Here is a 21,056-nt window from a genome sequence, read left to right as displayed (position 1 = left end):
TATTTATGTACAGTAGGTATTCTGTTTTTGAAAGGCTCTGAAGTTGAACTTGAACACAGATCCCTTGGTTTACAGGCTACTACTCTGACCTGCTTGCTGGTATGTTCAGAATGGCTATAATACCTGTAGCTGACATAGAGCCTGGTTTTCCTTTCCAGTTTAAATTTTTTTTTTTTTTTTTTGGGGGGGGGGGGGGGAAGCAACAACCACTGGGGGATTAAGGAGGGGTCATGCCTTAATCCATCCCATGGCCAGCTGCTCAACGAGAGCAACTTTTTGTAACTTGGGCGTGACTGAAACAGGACTAGATAAAACATCCTTCTTTTTAGTCATGGACGTTTCTTCCCATTTGAAAATCCCTGTTTTGGGCCTCCCTAGTCTGCCCACAACATGCCCCCTTACTATTTGCATGAACTGAACTTTGAAATGTCCAAATTCTGACTTGCCAAAATTAGGATTTGGAGATTTTTAGAAGATAGACCTTTTTGTAGATATTTTAAGACATCCATCTACTTTGAAAATGAGCTCTAAAGTCCAATCTAATTCTTATTGATATTGCAATTGTTCACCATTTTGGCAAGTCTAGGATAGGTACCAATGTGATCCATTGCACCAAGTCAATACAGTAATGTAAAAAAATAACTTGTCTTTTTTTTTTAATTGTAAGTGAAACTTCTTTTAGTCAACAGATTAGTATTAGGCAAATAAAGTTTGTTTTACAGAAAAGCTTTACATTTACAGAATTATTTTATACATATTACAACCAATTCAAGTAAAATACAGCATTGTGCTTCTGATATCTAAAAGTCAAATACATTCCAGGCATCAATTGTTACTACAATTTCCCAAAATTGTTAGCATAGTTGCCAAGAACAACTTTACCAACTTAATGCAGCCAGGACTCTCTTAGGTTATCTAAATGTTTATAAAGAAATAGTACTTTACCACTGTTTTTTTATCGACTGGGGTAAATCAGACATATTAACATATGCAATAGATTTAATTTAATGCTGTCACTCAGATGTGTTTAAAGATAACATTTTTTATCTGTGCTCAGTCTTTATTCAGAATAAGAAGGTTCCAAATATGAAGATGGGGCTTCTTTTATAAAGCCACACTAGCAATTCCTGTGAAGTAAATAAGAGGAAGTCCATTCAATTCCTATGGGCTTCCTCTCATTTGCCGCGTGGGAATCGCTAGCACAGGTTTGTAAAAGAAACCCTTAGAAAGCAACTTCTTTGTTTACATAGCCTATCTTGCTCAAGGGGAGAGTGTAGTTTCAGGTTTATTTATGACTTACTATCCTGCCCATCGGTAGTGCCATCTGGGGGGGGGGGGGGGGCTTACAGTCTAACAGTGGTCTATGAGGATAATGATACAGCAATTGTCATCTACATCAAATAATCCTCCCTAGAAAAGTATGGAAGCCCTCACAGTTAAGCTGTGAGGGTGTTAACCAGGGTTGCCAGGTAGAAATTTTTTTTCCAGCCCAATCCGGGCCAGAAACCAGCCCAAAACCCGCCCAAACACAAACCCCGCCCCTGACACCCCCACCCCCGCGTCACCGGCCCCGCCCCCGCCGTCACCGGCCCCGCCTCCCACGTCATCGGGCCCGCCTCCCCGTCATCAGCCCCGCCTCCCACGTCATCGGGCCCGCCTCCCCGTCATCAGCCCCGCCTCCCCGTCATCGGCCCCGCCTCCCACGTCATCGGCCCCGCCTCCCACGTCATCGGCCCCGCCCAAAACGTCACTAACCCCGCCCAAAAACGTCACTAACCCCGCCCCCCGCGGCCGCAAAAAATCAAAAAGCCGCCCAAAAAGCCGCCCGGAAGCCTAAAAAACCGCCCAAAAAACCGCAACCCGCCGCGGGCAAAAATTTCCCGCGGCGGGGCGCGGAAAACCGCCCAATTGGGCGGTAAAACCGCCCACCTGGCAACACTGGTGTTAACATTGACTGAAGCCAGGCAGCCAGAAGAAGAAAGGAAAGGGGGGGGGGGAGTTGCAGGAGGGAGTTAGTTTGGAAGTAGTTAGTGTTTAGGTTAGCAACAGGAAAGGGAGAAAGGGGATTGGGTAGGAATTAAGGGATAGGATTGGCTGGAAGGGAAGTGCTAGGATAGGGAAGATTTGGGCGCTCAGAATTAGTTTTTAGTTAGGTAGGAGAGGGTTAGGGTGAATAGGAGGGAGTGAAAGACCCATCCCAGCCCGCCCTTGGTGGGGGGGTGTGGGTGGGGACAAAATTTTGAGATGGTTAAGGAAAGTGGAGGATTTGGGGGTAAAGGGTAGCAGCTTTTAAATGGAAAGGGGTGCCTGGATGAGGGGTTTAAGAGGCACCAGAAGCGGTTAAAGGAATTGTATGAAATATATGAAATGGAAATGAACTCGTGGGCGGAACCGCCATGAGTAAGAGGTGGCTTGACGGTACCATAAGTCACCTGGGGGGAGGGGGGTAAGGGGGGAAGAAAGTGAGCCAGTTTGTTACCGAATGGCTTAACATTATTATTAATCACACTGTGAAGTGGGGAGAAAGTGAGCCAGTTCGTTACCGAAGGGCTTAACATTATTAACCGCATTCTGAAGTTAACCTGGTGGAAAATTATATGTTACTAAGTTGATGTTAAGTAAATGAATTTATTAATATTTGGAAATAAAGCTGCAGCCAAATTTTATTCCAAAAAAGAAATTGTTGTTTGAATTATTTAAAAAATTTTAAGTATGTGTTAAGGGCTGCCTGAAGTGTGAATGTCAATGTTAAGTGAAATATGTTCAACAACAATTTTTTATAAATGTTTTGTGAATTTTTCATGCATTAAACATTTTGCAAAAAGGAAGGAAAAAGCCTAATCTGACTCCTTTGCTAGGCAGAGCGCCTTAAATTTCCTGGAGTACAAATTGTCATCATTAGCTAAAAAAAAAACCTTCCAACCTAATGATGTGTTTATTTCAAAACTCAAACAAAATAATGAGCAACTACTTAGCTGCTCATATCACTTTGCCGCATCTCAGATCTCATTCCCATAATGCTATTCCACTGCTTGTAAAATAGTTAATGCATAAAAAAATTCACAAAAAAATGAATAAAAACATTATTGTTGAACATATATCAATATACTTTTCTGGGGAGGATTATTTGATGTAGATGACAAGGGCTTACAGTCTAAGACAGGGACAGCATTATAAAAACACAGACGTGATAAAGGAGGGGAAAAGGGGGAACTACAATGGTTGTGATAGGACAATGGGGAGGGGGAAGCACATACCCCAGATCCTATATAGCACACCTAGAGATCAGCGCCGAAATCCAAGTATATTCTATAACAACATGCATAACTTAATTGGCTTAACAAGCTAATCAGCGTTGATAACAGCTCTTTAAAAGCAATAATGAGCAATAATTGGCAATAGTTAGAATTTACACGCACAACTCGCTAAGCGCATTTTGTAATGCAGTGCGCCTAACTTCTGACCTGCGCAGGCAAAAGGGGCATGGTTATGGGCAGGGAAATGAGTATTTTGTGGGCATTCTGAAATTTACATGCGTAGTTATAGATTGTGGCCCAGTGAGCCTAAATTTATGTGCTGGGATTTACACCACGTTTTCGTTGGTATAAATGGAGGTGCATAATTTTAGGCACTGAGATATCAACTAAGCATATTCTATATACCGTGCCTAAATCTAAGCGCTGCTTATAGAATACACTAAGTCGGCACTGATTTCCGTGCCAATTTTTTTATGCGCCATATATAGAATCTCCTCCATAAGGGGTAGTTGATGTGTCATAAGATTATTTCTGAGCCAGTGCCTGTTGGAGGTAAAGTAGGAGCTCAGTGTAAGGCATACGTAAACAGGCAGTACGCACATTAAGTTTAGCTGCAGATCAGGTGGGCAATGTTATCAAAGTCAGAGGTGCTACATACAAAAATGGGGACCAAACAGTAAAAAGGACCAGAAATAATCACTTCAAAACTTAAACTGAGTGGCAACTTAAAAAAGGCACTCAATTCTAGAAAAATACTAGCCCAGATCAATGGAATAGCATTAAGTAAAACCTCTTTATTGGTTGTTCCCCTAAAATAAATATATTAAAGTTAAGCAAAACTAAGAGAAACATGAATATGTAAACTCAAAGCCCAAAAGCCTTTGTTTCACATCTTTAGACTAGAATATATGGATGGGCTGGAGTGTAAATTGTAAGTCCTAATTGACTTGTTATTCAATTAAATTGCACATGCAATTTTTAGCAGCTTTTATAGAATTTGGGGGGGGGGGGGGGGGGAGTTCATCAGTGTCAAGTGTCTTAGACTTCAACAGAAACATACTTTTAAAAAATATATAAGAATAGCCATACTGGGTCAGACCAATGGTTCATTCAACCCAGTATCCCTTTTCCAACAGTGGCCAATATGGGTCACAAGTACCTGGCAGAAACCAAAATAGTAGCAACATTCCATGCTACCAATGCCGGGATAAGCAGTGACTTCTCTATGTCCATCTCAATACCAAACTATGAACCTTTCCTCCAGGAACTTGTCCAAACCTTTTTTAAACCCAGATATGCTAACTGCTGTTGTCACATCCTCTGGCAGTGAGTTCCAGAGCTTAACTATTCATTAAGTGAAAAAATATTTCCTCCTATTTGTTTTAAAAGTTTTCGTTGAGTGTCCCCTGGTCTTTGTACTTTTTGAAACAGTGAAAAATCGACTCACTTTTATCCGTTCTACACCACTCATGATTTTGTAGACCTCAATCTTATCTCCCCTCGTCCATCTCTTTTCCAAGCTGAAGAGCCCTAACCTCTTTAGGCATCCCTCATTTGAGAGAAGTTCCATACCCTTTATCATTTTGGTCTTCTTTGTACCTTTTCTAGTTCCACTATATCTTTTTTGAGAAACGGTGACCAGAATTGAATTCAATACTCAAGGTAAGGTTGCACAATGGAGCAAAACAGGCATTATAGTATTCTTGGTCTTATTTACTATCTCTTTCCTAATAATTCATAGCATCCTGTTTGCTTTTTTGGTCGCCGCCACAGACTGGGCAGACGATTTCTCCTTATTGTCTACACTGACACCTAGATCTTTTCCTTGAGTGCTGAATCCCAAGATGGACCCTAGAATCAGGTAACTATGATTTGGATTATTCTTCCCAATGTTTGTCCATATGAAATTTCATCTGCCATTTGGATGCCCAGTTTTCCAATTTTCTAAGGTCTTCCTGCAATTTTTGACAGTCCACATGTGTTTTAACAACTTTGGATAGTTTTATATCATCTGCAGATTTAATCACCTCACTTTTTCTGATTTCCAGATCATTTATAAATGTTAAATACACCAGTCCAAGTGCAGATCCCTGGTGCATTCCACTATTCAACCTCCTTTATTGAGAGAAATGGTCATTTAACCCTACCCTTTGTTTTCTTTCCACTATGACAATATATTTCCTGTAGGAGATACAAAATTGGTAAATAACTCTCCTTCTCAAAATAATGAGAAAATATAAATTCCTTTCATCAAAATATTAACATCCACTTGCCAGTGGGTTGAGGATCCACCAGAAGACTGCTTCTTTAATGCACTGGGCTACTGAAGTGATAGAGCCGGCTTATACCTCTTCGGTCCCTCTCACCTTCCTGAGGGGATCAAAACTCTGATACAGTTTCAATCTTCTGGGACCCTTTGCTTGAATCCTTGAAGCTTCAGATGGTCTTCTAACTATTCTCTGTTGGCCTTCCAACTTAGACCTTCTGTGAACTAGTCATCTGTCTGCTTCTGCTTTCTCTCTTATCTTGTGGTAAGCACAGCCAAATTGGGATCAACTGCTTTTCTAGCTGAATAACCTAGCTAGCTATCACATATCCCCCCCTGGTATGGACAGCAGGCTCTCCTTAGGATCCTGTAACTCTTCTCCTTTCACATGTATTCCTCTGAGTTAAACAAAGAGGAAGACCCTAGGTCATAAGAGATAGAGACTTCTATACTTTATACTTTTCTCCAAAATACAGGAGACACAGTACTGAAGGAAAGGCAGAACCAACTTTCTTTACCTCACACTAAATGGCAGGCATAGAGTTTGAACAGTGAATGTATGGCATACGTAGAGTATGAACAGTGACTTTAAAAATAATACTTGTAGAAAATAAAAGAAAATGTGGATATACTGCTACAATTGAAATAAGATTTTCTGTATATAATAACTCTAATGAGATGTTTCAATTGGAAGGCCACATCTTCTCAGATATATTCCTGAAAACCATATTTCAGATCAGGCCTTTCATATATGTTTTGTTTCCCAGTAGTTTTATTGAAACAAAACATGAATGTTCTACTAGAAGTGGTCAGGAGGATTAAATCTTCCAGGCATACCATAAGGTCTTACATGAAAGGAGTGCTGCATCTGTGTATTTTGAGGAGTGCTCTGAAAAATGTCCCCAAATTTCCAAGTAGGAATATAATTATTTTTTGGTACAATGGGTGGATTATAAAGCTGTCAATTTTATAAGAGAACAATGCAATTTTTCTACATATAAAAATGTCAGTTCAAAAATAAGTTCCCCAAAGCAAAGAAACTTAGAAATGTTAGTCTTCTGTTACGACAATTTTGAAATATTGCCTTTTATGTATGAGTATAATTCTTTTCTTGGGGCATGGACATGGAAATCCCAGTTTTACAAAGGCAGGATATGGATGTCTGATGCCACAGTATGTTCATATGGCAAGGGGATGTGGTCTGGGCATCGTCAGGGTGGTACTAGAGAAAGCCTGAAATATGGACGTCCAACTCCAATCATAGCAGGGAAAGGGACACCCATGTCTGAAAGGATGGACATTGTTATTTAAACCTGGTACTTGTCGCGTCCAAGTTACAGAAAGTTGCTTTAATTGAGCAGCTGTCTACTGGAGGGATTAAGGCATGACACTTCCTTAACCCCCCAGTAATTGCTGCCCCCTCCCTCTTATCTGAATGTGAAACCAGTAAAGTATACCAGGCTCTATGACAGCTTTAGGTATTATGGGCATTCTTAACAGAGCAGCGTGCAGGGCCGAGGAGTAGTCTAATTGTGAATGCAGTGGACTGAGAGTCAATTGACTCACATTCAAATCACACATAAGCTCTTTGTTTTTTAAATTGTGAGCTCTCCAGGGACAGAAAAATACCCGCTGTACCTGAATATATAGGACTCATTGCAAGCCTGAAGGCTATTGAAGTGGTGTACATTCAGGTATGGTAGCTATGTTTTAGTTCCTGGAGGGCTCACAATTTAAAATTTAATCACAAACAGTTGACATGGGATTTGACCGAACGTGCACGTGATGAGAAGGAAGCAGGGCAGGCAATATATAGAGAGCAACATTGAAGAAATGCTTCAGCTGGTGGGGGTTGGGGACCCCCGCCAGCCAAACCAGGGGCCCTGGATCCATTTGGGGGGGCCAGCCCCCATGGCCTCCTGTAGCTACACCACTGCCATGTCCATTCTTCACCCCCCCCCCCCCCCCCATTCATAATTTAGATGTTTCGGGGCCCCTTTTACTAAACTGTAGTCAAAAAGATTCCGCGCTAGCCGCAGAGGCCTTGCTTGCCACACACTGAGGCCCTTTTTATCGAAGCAGGTAAAAATGCCAAAACATTACATGGCCATGTGGGAAAATTGCTTTTATGCGTGGCTATGTGGTGAGGAGCACTTACCACCACCAATTGAGGTGGCGGTAAGGGCTTCTGCACTAACCTGGTGGTAACATGCCTGATTACCGCTGGGTAACCCCCTGGGAAATATTTTTTGAATAGTTCCACTAGAGGCAGAAATGCCGCACACTGGGGTTGGAACTACTGCCAGCACCCACGTTGGGCCAACGGTAGCTCCAGATTGGTGTGCAGTAAGCCCACGGTGGACTTACCACTGCTTAGTAATAGGGCCCCTCAGTTTGTTAAATGGACGTTCATACTGGATGTTTCTAGCACATGGACGTCCATCTCACATGTATTTTTGAATAGGTTGTTCTAAAATACATGTGAGATGGGCATCCATTTGTGACGTTCTGATTTGGACATCCTTTTTAAAATGCCGTTCCAAACCTGTTATACTGCAAATTAATTTTCAAACAGAAAGCTGGCGTGGGGTTTCCCTTTGAAAATGCCATTGGCCACAAACAGCAAGAGCAAGGCACCTACATATACTTGACGGTGCTTTAAAGCAACTGCAGATGTCACCACAGAGATTTAGGTCTTTCAAAATGAAGGCTCTGTGTGTACTTCCCCTCTCCAGACCAACTCCTACTCCTACTGATCACTTCTATAGCACTACTAGACATATATAGCACTGTACATAAACACTTGAGAGAAAAACTCTGTTTGACAGAACTTACAATCTATTTAAGATAGACCAACAAGACAAATATGAAATTATAGAGTTTCATTTTGTTGTGGGAATGATTTAATACAAAATAGACATTAAACAGATAAATAAGGGATTAAAAAATAAAAGCATCCTCAAAAAGGTGGACTTTTTGCATGGATTAAATAGGGTCAGAGAAAGAGCATGATGTACCAACTCACAAAGTCTATTCCAGGTGTACAGAGAAGCAAGGTGGAAAGAATTGCATCTGGAGTTGGTGGTAGAGAAGGGCACAGATAAGTGACTTACCTGATGAGTGGAGTTGCCAAGGAGGATTAAGAGAGAGAAGAGAGGAGAGATATTGAGGAGCTACAGAATGAATGCACTTGTAAATTAATTGAGTAGTTTGAACTGTATGTGGAAGTGGTAGGGAGCCAGTGAAATGACTTGAAAAAGGTGGGGGGGGGGGGGGTTGAGTGTCACAACATTGGTGGATGATAAGTCATGCAACAGAATTTTGAATAGATTGAAGGGGAGAGAGATGGTTCAGTGGGAAACCTGTGAGAAGCAAGTTGTTTAGAGCAGTCTAAAGATGGGAAGGGGTGATGAGAATGTAGATGAGGGATTTGGTAGTGTGCTCAGAAGAAAAGAGACAATTTTGGTGATCTTATAGACAAAGAATCTTATTTCAACTGTCTTCTGGATATGTGCAGAGAAAGAGGGAGAGCAGTCAAAGATAACACCAAGGTTCCAAGCTGAGAAGACAGGGAGGATGACAGCATTATTCACAGAAATAGAGAAGAGGAGAGGTGAGTTTAGGTGGAAAGATAGGAAGCTCTGTCTTGGCCATGCTCTGTTTCAGGGACAGTGGGACATCCAGGCAGCAATGTCAGACAAGCAAGCTGAGACTTTGGCCTGGATTTCTGGTGAAACGTTTTGATGTAGAGAGGTATATCTGGATGTCATCAGTGTAAAGAAAATACTGAAAACCATAAGAGGGGGATCAGAGCACCAAAGGAACAAGTACATAGAGAGAGAAACGAGGTCCCAAGACAGAGCCCTGAGGTACAACCAACTGTGTGGTAGCAGTGGAGAAGGATCAATCAGATCATACATTAAAAATGTGATGGGAGTAGTAAGAAGAAAACAAAGATAGACAAGAACTCTGAAATCTGATAGAAGAGAACTCTGGTAGAGCATACCAGAAAATAATGGTGATTAACAGTGTCAAAAGTAGCAGATGGGTCAAGAAAGGCCCTAACTCCTAGCCCCAAAGTAAACCCACTTACATAGCGATAAAATTCAGTAGTATGGCACTGTGGCTAGCCTGGATTCTTTTATCTGTACAGGTGATCAGGCATTTTGCAAATAGGGATCTTCACATGTGTAAGCAAAGTTTTTCCAAGGAGAACCTTGGTAAATTGTCCTCTCTAAACATAGTGAGTAACTGTGATTGTTGCAGTTATCCAGGTCTTGACACATCTGAATAAGTGGAACTGGCATTTCATCCACTTACTCGGACGTGGCAAGACCCGGACAACTGCAACAATCATGATGCCAGCCGAGGAAGCCTAAAAGGAATAGTGAGTAACTGTCTTTTGAAAATTGTCCTCAGTATGGTCTAAGAACTGAGACCTTGCTATTTTTTTAGGCTTTAATAGAATTTCTTTCTGTGTTATGATTGGATAATCAGTGCTCTCATCATTTTAAAATTCATGTTTCTCTACAGACACTATTTACTGAACTTCTGATTTTTATATTATAGGTGTATTGGAGATAACATCAGTGGATGTTGGCGTTGTGGCGGTTAAAGCCATTAAAAGCAATTTTTACTTAGCCATGAACAAAAAAGGAAAAATCTATGGCTCTGTGAGTATTCTGCTTTTTGTTTTCTCATTTTAAAGTAATCAAAGGTTAAGTGTGCCTCACATAACTAATGGCTATATTATTGTCAAAATAATTGGCTCAGTTACTAATAAGAGGAAGAACGGAACTGAACAGGATATTTAAAATCAATAAAGTAAGAAAAGAAAAAAAAGATAGAAACTTGGTCGGGTCATTATCCATTTTCAACAATATTTAGCAAAACGCCACAATGTGGCTTCTGTACAGTGGCAGAAGGATTATTCTGAGTCCCTGCTCCAGAGCATTTCAGTCATAGTAATGAAAGGGTGGTCTGTTATAGACAAGTAGCCCGATAGCAGTACATCCTCAGTAATTAGAAATAAGGGGAAAAAAAACTAAAGCCTAGAAGGAGTTCAGCTGAGAGGCTGCAACCAGTTCCATATCTGAACTGGGCAAAAGATTGGAACTCAGAAGCAGACATGCTGATAACCTATGTGATAGGGTCCAAGTTCTGGGTACATCCTATTTGCCTTGTTGAGAAATTTAGAGCATGAGGAACATATGAGGAGGAGCAAAGAGCATTAAACACTAGAGAGAAAAGAAGGAACTATCCAGAACATTGGAAAACTGCACAGTCTGTGAGGAGATAGAGAAAGGAGATAGAGAAAGAGGAATAAGAAAGTAGAGATCTGGGTGCATCCTATGCCATACAGCAGCGGTTCCCAAATCTGGTCCTGGAGGCACCCCAACCAGTCAGGTTTGCAGGATATCCAGAATGAATATTCACAAGAGAGATTTGCATGCACTCTCTCATGATTATGTATTGTGGATATTATGAGAGCCTTACTGGCCGGGGTGCCTCCAGGATCAGGTTTGGGAACCACTGGCATAGAGTCTATTTATCAACTGTGTTTCGGCACACAAGATGCCTGCCTCAAGAGTCTATTTTTGTTGATTTCAACAAGTGGCTCTGTGTGGGTCTTTAAAAAGACTGTGCTCATACGGGCACTGTCTGAAGGATAAGCGGTTTCAAAACTGAAAGATTCAGTGTCGCAAGGTAAAACAACATGCCTTGTTGCGGTTCTGCTCCTGAGGCAGACATCTTGTGTGCCGAAACACGGTTGCCGTGTCAAGACTTTTTATACATTCAAAGAATAAGGTGGATTGGTTGAACCAGAAGCTTGACTAGCTGTCGTTTATTTCCCACTTCTGCATTTTCGGCAAAAATTTTAAAAAGCATTTTTTGCAGGTGCACTGAAAAATGGATCTGCATGCACCCAAAACAGACGCCTACACTACTGCAGGCCATTTTTCAGCGCACCTTAGTAAAAGAACCCCCTAATTTCTTCTCAGGTCCCTCTAGGCCAAGGGTTCTCAACCCAGTCTGCAGGACTCACCCAGCCAGTCAGATTTTCAGTTTTTCAGGATACCCACAATGAATATGTATGAGATAAATTTGCATGCACTACCTCTATTATATGCAAATATATCTCATGCTTATGCATTGTGGGTATCCTGAAAAACTGATTGGCTGGGTGTGTCCTGAGGACTAGGTTGAGGCATATATGTATAGATGCACAGTTACAGAATTACCCCTATCACATTATCCTCTCATGGAGCTTAGTAAATATAGCCCTCAGGAGGTAATTCTATAAGAAGCTACTTAGTTTTAGGCATCAGGAAGATGTATAAATGATGCTAATCTACACATCTGCACACATAAGTGGCTACTTACATGTGTGAATGATAGCTGATTGATACTGACTAGTGGAAAAGTACTCACCAGGATTTGAAGGTGCAAATTTTGCCAGGTGGAGTGTGGGTGGAGCACACAGGTACATACAAAAAATTATAGAATACTATCATGTACAGACATGTGGAGGGGCATTTTCAGTATGATGTCTAAGTCCCAGTTTGGACGTTTTGCTCAAAGCGTCCAGAATCTGAATAGCGAATATAGCGATTTTTGAAACAGCAAAACATCTTGCTAGATGTTTTTGTGCGCTGTGCATTTATCTTTTTGGTCCATTTTTGAAAAAAAAACAAGTCCAAGGGGGTCTTTTACTAAAGATTAGCTCAAGTTATCTGCAGCAGGACCCATAGGAATAAAATGGGTATAACAGAGTGAATTATGGGTCTAGGTCCCCTTCTTCACAATTCACTGCACCAACCACTAGGCTACTCTAGGGACCTGTTTGCTGCTCTAATAGGACTGGCCATAACATCTGAAGCTGTCATAGAGGCTTTGGGGGGTGGGAGGGGGTCATTGACCACTGGAGGAGTAAGAGGGGGTCATTTCTATATTCCTCCAGTGGTTATCTGGTCATTTAGGGCACTTTTTTATGGATTAGTTGTTATTAAAACAGGTCTAATTCAAAATGTCTTAGTTTTAGTCCTGGACATTTTTGTTTTGTTCCATTATGGAACACCCTAATCCCACCCCAACACCTCCCCTCCCCTGACATGTCCTCTTGTGATTTGGATGCGCTGCAGATGAAATGCTTAGATAAACATCTGCAAACTAGGTTTCAAAAAAAGCAATTTGAACATTTTGGCAATCAAAACATCCAAATGTTGTGGAGGAGTGGCCTAGTGGTTAGGGTGGTGGACTTTGGTCCTGAGAAACTGAGTTCAATTCCCAACACAGGCAGCTCCTTGTGACCTTGGGCAAGTCACTTAACCCTCCATTGTCTGCCGCCATGAGTGGGAAAGCGTAGGGTACAAATGTAATAAAAAAAATGCTGCTTTATGCCACTTTTTAGACATTTTTCTCTTTTGAAAATTAGCCACCTTGTAGCATAGTAAGTGCCAGCAAATAAGACCTGCATGATCCATCCAGTCTGCCCTTCAAGGTAGCCAGAGTTGAATCATGATTAAATACTGGTATGTTTTATCACCATCTCTCCCTGCCAGTTTTGGGGCACAGACAGCAAAAGTCTGCCTGGCACTGGTCGTACTTCCCAACTGCTGGAATTTGCATCAGAGCCCACTCCAGCCTCAATCCTGATCTCTTTATGCCATTTACGGGACCCAAACCGAAGAAATCTGCCTGGCATTAGTCTTCCTTTCCAACCTCTTTGCTAACTTCTATGTGTAAACATTTACACCAGATATAGGGCTGTTAAGGACATAACAGCATAAGAATATCCATACGGTGGCCAATCCAGGTCACAAGTACCTGGCAGAAACCCAATTAGTAGCAACATTCCATTCTACCAAACCTGGAACAAGCAGTGGATTCTCCCATGTCCACCTCAATTACAGACTAGGACTTTTCCTCCAGGAACTTGTTCAAACCTTGTTTAAACCCAGATATGTTTTTTAAACCCAGATCACCAACTTTGTTTAACCTAATGATGACACCCCTGGCCAAATCACTATCCAACCAAGGCCTCAATCCGTACATTTACGCAGACGATGTCACAATTTATATCCCGTTCAAACATGATCTAATAGAAATCACAAATGAAATCAAACACAGCTTCCAAACAATGAATTCATGGGCAGATGCTTTCCAACTAAAGCTCAATGCAAAAAAAATACAGTGTCTCATCCTCTCATCACAATATAACATGAATAAACCTACCACTATAAACACTCCAGACAACACCCTTCCTGCACCACTTCATTTCGCCATAAAGAACTTGGCGAAATGGCGATCGCCGTTTCAGGGATGAGAGTTACATTGTGGTATTGTATTGAAGTTCATAGCTGATAGAGTGAAGTATGGGTTCAGTTAGACAATCAAATGTAGAAGAACTTCTACATTTGATTGTCTAACTGAACCCATATTTCACTCTATCAGCTATGAACTTCAATACAATACCACAATGTAACTCTCATCCCTGAAACGGCGATCGCCATTATGGCATACTGTAAGCCACATTGAGCCTGCAAATAGGTGGGATACAAATGCAACAAATACATAAATAAATAAATAACTGCTGTTACTATGTTACTACATCCTCCAGCATAGTAAAAAAAAAATTCGGTATATTAAAAGCAGGAAGCCGGCAAAAGAATCGGTTGGACCGCTGGATGACCGAGGGGTAAAAGGGGCGATCAAGGAAGACAAACACGTAGCGGAGAAATTGAATGAATACTTTGCTTCGGTCTTCACCGAGGAAGATTTGGGTGGGATACCGGTGTCGGAAATAATATTTCAAGAGGACGAGTCGGAGAAACTTACTGACTTCACGGTAAACCTGGAGAACGCAATGGGGCAGTTCAGCAAACTGAAGAGTAGAAAAGCTCCTGGACTGGATGGTATTCATCCTAGAGTACTGATAGAACTGAAAAATGAGCTTGCGGAGCTACTGTTAGTGATATGCAATTTATCCTTAAAATTGAGCGTGGTACCGGAAGATTGGAGGGTGGCCAATGTAACGGCCATTTTTTAAAAAGGTTCCAGGGGAGATCCGGGAAATTATAGACCGGTGAGTGTGACGTCAGTGCCGGGGAAAATGGTAGAGGCTATTATTAAAAACAAAATTACAGAGCACATCCGAGGACATGGATTACTGAGACCGAGTCAGCATGGCTTTTGTGTGGGGAAATCTTGCCTGACCAATTTACTTCAATTCTTTGAAGGAGTAAGCAAACATGTGGACAAAGGCGAGCTGGTTGATATTGTGTATCTGGATTTTCAAAAGGTGTTTTGACAAGGTACCTCATGAAAGGCTACAGAGGAAATTGGAGAGTCATGGGATAGGAGGAAAAGTCCTATTGTGGATTAAAAACTGGTTGAAGGATAGGAAACAGAGAGTGGGGCTAAATGGGCAGTATTCACAATGGAGAAGGGTAGTTAGTGGGGTTCCTCAGGGGTCTGTGCTAGGACCGCTGCTTTTTAATATATTTATAAATGATTTACAGATGGGAGTAACTAGTGAGGTAATTAAATTTGCTGATGACACAAAGCTATTCAAAGTCGTTAACTCGCGACAGGATTGTGAAAAATTACAGAAGGACCTTACGAGACTGGGAGACTGGGCGGCTAAATGGCAGATGACGTTTAATGTGAGCAAGTGCAAGGTGATGCATGTGGGAAAAAAAGAACCCAAATTATAGCTATGTCATGCAAGGTTCCACGTTAGGAGTTACGGACCAAGAAAGGGATCTGGGTGTCGTCGTTAATAATATGCTGAAACCTTCTGCTCAGTGTGCTGCTGCGGCTAGGAAAGTGAATAGAATGTTGGGTATTATTAGGAAAGGTATGAAAAACAGGTGTGAGGATGTTATAATGCCGTTATATCGCTCCATGGTGCGGCCGCACCTTGAGTATTGTGTTCAATTCTGGTCGCCGCATCTCAAGAAAGATATAGTGGAATTGGAAAAGGTGCAACGAAGGGCGACTAAAATGATAGCGGGGATGGGACGACTTCCCTATGAAAAAAGACTAAGGAGGCTAGGGCTTTTCAGCTTGGAGAAGAGACGGCTGAGGGGAGACATGATAGAGGTATATAAAATAATGAGTGGAGTGGAACAGGTGGATGTGAAGCGTCTGTTCACGCTTTCCAAAAATACTAGGACTAGGGGCATGCGATGAAACTACAGTGTAGTAAATTTAAAACAAATTGGAGAAAGATTTTCTTCACCCAATGCGTAATTAAGCTCTGGAATTCGTTGCCGGAGAACGTGGTGAAGGCGGTTGGCTTGGCAGAGTTTAAAAAGGGGTTGGACGGTTTCCTAAAGGACAAGTCCATAAACCGCTACTAAATGAACTTGGGAAAAATCCACAATTCCAGGAATGACATGTATAGAATGTTTGTACATTTGGGAAGCTTGCCAGGTGCCCTTGGCCTGGATTGGCCGCTGTCGTGGACAGGATGCTGGGCTCGATGAACCCTTGGTCTTTTCCCAGTGTGGCATTACTTATGTACTTATGTAATGAGTTCCAGAGATTAACTATTTTTTGAGTGAAAATTTTCTTTTTCCTCCTCTTTGTTTATAGGTGATTATGCCTTAATATATGTGCATTTTCAGCCATTTGCATTCATATTCTATATAGGTACCTATTTGTCTTTATAGAGTAAGCTTAAAATAGGTTTCATAACTAGTTTTATATCATTACTCTCCACATGAATTGCATGTTTAAAAATAAGATGCCGTTTATTGCATAGACCCGTTGGTGCTCATTTTCAAAGCACTTAAGACTTACAAAATTCCACAGTAGTCTATGAAAAGTAGTGCTTTGAAAATGAGCCCCCATTGTGTCCTAAAGCTTGCATTTTTGAGACTTTAATAAATCATCTATTCCAATATTACTTTAACTGAAAATGTGCTGTTCATATACAAAGAACGTTTTTTCCTTAAACTCTGCTACGACATATTGCTATCAATGCACAGGACATATTTGGTTAACATGCAACTACTATTTTTTTTCACAGAAAGAATTTAACAATGACTGCAAGTTAAAGGAAAGAATAGAAGAAAATGGATACAATACCTATTCATCCTTTAACTGGAAGCACAATGGACGACAAATGTTTGTGGCTTTGAATGGAAAGGGAGCACCAAAGAGAGGACAGAGAACAAGAAGGAAAAACACTTCTGCTCATTTTCTTCCAATTGTAGTACTTTCCTAGATGAAGGAACTGTTTTGCTGATGCAAAGAACAGGTGGCTTTTAAAAACATTTTTGTCACAAATACTTGTGTCACATTTCATAGCAGGCAAAGGAACAAAGCAAATATATGCTTCTTTGGATTTGACAAATGGAGGAATTTTGAGTCATTTGGATTTTTTATGGACTTGGGAATTGTCTTTAATTATTTGTGTATCATATCTTATACTCAAGATACAGATTAGATCACATATGATGGAAGCAACTCATAGTGTGAACAATACGTTTTTCTAAAATTTCTGAGATGGAACTTGAGATAATCATTAGAATGATTTTTGCGGAAAATTATTTATGGCATATTAACTCATATCAAAGATCGTCATTATGATCCACTGAGAAGTTAAGACGTGCAAATGTTTTTAATGAAGCACTTGGATCACATGCAAGAATAACGGAATTTCTGGAGTGTCATCATGGAAGACTGGATAGGATTAAGAAATGTAAACATATTTAAAACTGTTCTAACAAAACAGATAATATGGTATTCCTGTATATTCTGCCTTCATCCTTTTCTGTTTCTTTCTAAGTTATTTATTTAATAGGATGTTAAATATCTTTCTTTTGTTTTAAAGATGTTTTCCACAGTTTGTTTTCTCTGATATTCAACACATCATTTATGCAATATTAACACTGCACACGCTGTTTGGAATAAAACTTCTAAGTGTACCTAGCTGTCCAAACATAAAACAGAACAAATGTGTGGGTACAGTTATGTGAAAAAAATATATACTGGTTAATTTAATTAGTCTTTGCTTTTTTTCTTATCTAACCTCTTTTGCACTTTAGCAGCAAGGTATGATTAATGTATTTTTAGGTTATTCTCACCTAAGGGATGTTATTTATCCCTCCTTTCAGTACCCTTCTCCACCACCGCCAACTCCAGGCTCCGCTCATTCTGCCTCACCTCACCCTATGCTTGGAACAACCTTCCTGAGCCCTTTCGCCAAGCCCCCTCCCTGCCCATCTTCAAGTCTTTGCTTAAAGCCCACCTCTTCAATGCTGCGTTCGGCACCTAACCCTTACCGTTCAGTGAATCCAGACTGCCCCAATTTGACTGCCCCTATCGGACCAACCGTTCACTTGTCTATTAGATTGTAAGCTCTTTGAGCAGGGACTGTCTCTCTTTGTTAAATTGTACAGCGCTGTGTAACCCTAGTAGCGCTCTAGAAATGTTAAGTAGTAGTAGTAGTATTTAAAACTGCAGACAGGTCCTTCTATAACAGGGATGGGCAACCATAGCCCAGTCAACTTTTCAAGATTTCCATAATTAATATGCATGAGATGTATTTGCATATACTACTCCCATTGTATGTAAATAGATCTCATGCATATTTGTTGTGGAAATCTTGAAAACCCAACTGGGTTGTTGCCCTCAAGGACTGTGGTTGCCCACCCCTGCTCTATAACCTAGAAATTAATGAATTTCTAAGTAATCTATTTCCCCACACTGTCATTATTATACATGTCCATTGCATGCAGTGAGTTGTTATACTGTAGGTGTTACATAGATAGCATTAGATACACACATATATATACACACAATACATTGAAGTCAGTGTTACCATAGGGGTTAACTGTGAACTAAACAAACACAACACAACACACACAATGCATTGGTAGTGTATGAATGAGTAGAAACAAGTTACAAACTTATTAACAATGGCTTGAAGAATGGCTGCCTGTTTGAGTGAGTAATGTCTTGAGAGTAAGTTTTAAGGCTCTTTTTACTAAAGTGTGTTAGAATATTCCAGTATTGTATGTTAATGGTTAAAATTATATTAACTTATGGTAGCTGCAGAGCATCTGCATCACTTGAGTGCAGGCACAGTATCTTCCCATTCAGTTAACACAGAGATCGTACACTTGATTTTTACAGAGTAAGTGGGACTGTATCTTAAGTGCATTGAAGATAATCAGGATCTATTTAATGCCACCTACTAATGGGATGTTAACTGCTCTGTGTTATCCGCTGTGTTAACAGTTAATATGCAGTACCATAACTCCCCTCCCCACCCCATTCCACATTTTTCAGTTTGGGAATTAGCATACATGCATGCATGCACTAATTCCCACTTTAACTGCATAACATACTTTAGCAAAAGGGGCCCAAAATTTTCATCTCACTGAAAAAATATTTTTCTTACAATACTTAATTACAATGTTATATAAACATCTAACACTCATTAACAACACAATACCAATTCAATTTTCAACCTTGAGACCTTAACTGTAATTTGAATGAGGATCTTAATTTAAATTGTATATGTATAGGCTATTGTAAATTAAGATCCTCATATATATATATAGTATGAAATATCAGATCCTTATTGAACTAATATTAAAAAAAAAAAGCTTGTAGCTTCCAGAATTGCTCACCCTAGAATTTGCAGAGAGCAGGGAAAAAAGTAAATGCGGTGTTTTCTGGTTCACATGATAGTGCCTTACCAGCAGGTTAATACCACCAACAAAATAGTTAGGGACTGTTTTACTGAGTGGTGGTAAGCCCACTGTGGGCTTACCGTGTGGCAATCTGGAACTACCACTGGCCCAGCGCAGGCACCAGCGGTAGGTCCAGCGTGCGAATTTCCAGGACTAGCAGAAATATTTGAAATATTTTTGTTGTTCATCTATTTGCTACAGAATGAGAGGAGGATCTATAAGGAGATCCTTCTCCTCTACCACCTAGCAGTGAGTTTCCATATGACATCTCCTATACAAAGTTTGTCAGTAAAATAGTTAAAGGAAGTTCTTTTCCCACTTCAGCAGGAAATTAATCCAAGATTGGCATTTTAAACTACATGAAGGCCCCTAAAACAACTGTGGCTGTTCTTTTGCGTGGCATGATTAAAGACCAACAATTCCTTATGTAGCAAACTCCACAATCTATTCAACCTGCATTTAAAGGGTTGATTTTAATAAAGTCCAGTTATCACACTCTTCAGGAGTAGTGGAAACAGTTACGCGGTAAGTCCAATAATAAGGCAATTCTAAAACCTAAGTGCTCACATTTATGAACATAAGAATAACCATACTGGGTCAGACCAATGGTCCATCTTACCCAGTATCCTGCTTCCAACAGTGGCCAATCCAGGTCACAAGTACCTGGCAGAAACCCAATTAGTAGCAGCATTCCATGCTACCAATCCCAGGGCAAGTAGTGGCTTCTTCATGTCCATCTGAATAGCAGACTATGGACTTTTTCTCCAGAAACTTTTGAATGTAAAATTATTTCCTCCTATTTGTTTTTAAAGTATTTCTATGTAATTTCATTGAGTGTCCCCTGGTCTTTGTACCTTTTGAAAGAGTAAAAAATGGATTCACTTTTACCTGTTCTACACCACTCAGGATTTTGTAGACCTCAATCTTATCTCCCCTCAACCGTCTTTTTTCTGAAGAGCCCTAACCTCTTTAGCCTTTCCTCATATGAGAGGAATTCCATCCCTTTATCATTTTAGTCGTTCTTCTTTGAACCTTTTTATAATTCTACTTTATCTTTTTGAGATAGAGTGACCAGAATTGAATGCAATGCACAAGATAAGGTCGCACCTTGGAGTGATACAGAGGCATGTGTGTTTTTTGCATGTAAATGTTTAAAATATTAGCATTTATGCTCATATATGTGCAGCTATTCTAGCATGGCACCTAAGTACTATTCTGTAAATACCTGCTCAACTTACAAATTTTATATTTGCAAGAAAGGCATGCACTGGGGTAGAGCACACCAGAATACTGTAAGTTATGGACCAGATTCTATATAAGGCACATAAAAATATTTGCCTAAAAAATTCTGCGCAGTAAACATTTCCAGCTATGTGTATTCTATAAGCGGCACCTGGATTTAGGTGCAGTATATAGAATGTGCTTAGTTGATATCCCAGAGCCTAAAACTATGCGACTCCATTTACACCAATGAAAATGTGGCACTGAGCTATATATTATAACTACGTGCATAAATTGTGGAACGTCCAAGAAATGCCCATTTCCCTGCCTATAATCATACCCCTTTGAACTGCACGCATTAGAATTTAAGTGCAGTAGATTACAGAATACATTTAGTGAGTTCTGCATGTAAATTCTAATTATTGCCATTTAGTGCTCATTATTGCTTGTTAGGTGATGTTATCAATGCCAATTAGCTTGTTAAGTCAATTAAACCTTAGTGTCCAATGTTTCCATCAATCTGTTCCCATATGGCTTATTACGGGAACATTGGACACTAAAGGGTTAAGTTACAAACATTGTTATGGAATACACTTAGGGCCC

General features: G+C 40.4%; 1 protein-coding gene across 2 annotated transcripts in view; it reads left to right on the top strand.

The window, feature by feature from the left end:
* FGF10 (fibroblast growth factor 10) overlaps window positions 1–17,520 on the top strand; it is a 179,891-nt gene extending 162,371 nt beyond the window's left edge. For both annotated transcript variants that reach the window (XM_030193111.1, XM_030193112.1), the window contains 2 exons: window positions 10,093–10,196; window positions 16,559–17,520. In XM_030193111.1, the coding sequence (XP_030048971.1) occupies window positions 10,093–10,196; window positions 16,559–16,756 (302 nt within the window). In that variant the 3' untranslated portion in view covers window positions 16,757–17,520. The remainder of the gene's footprint in view (window positions 1–10,092; window positions 10,197–16,558) is intronic.
* Window positions 17,521–21,056: the final 3,536 nt, after the last annotated feature.

Source organism: Microcaecilia unicolor, chromosome 2 (assembly GCF_901765095.1).
Source record: "Microcaecilia unicolor chromosome 2, aMicUni1.1, whole genome shotgun sequence".
Taxonomy (NCBI): Eukaryota; Metazoa; Chordata; class Amphibia; order Gymnophiona; family Siphonopidae; genus Microcaecilia; species Microcaecilia unicolor.
The sequence above is the reverse complement of the archived record's forward strand: the minus strand, read 5'-3'. Positions and strand labels throughout refer to the sequence as shown.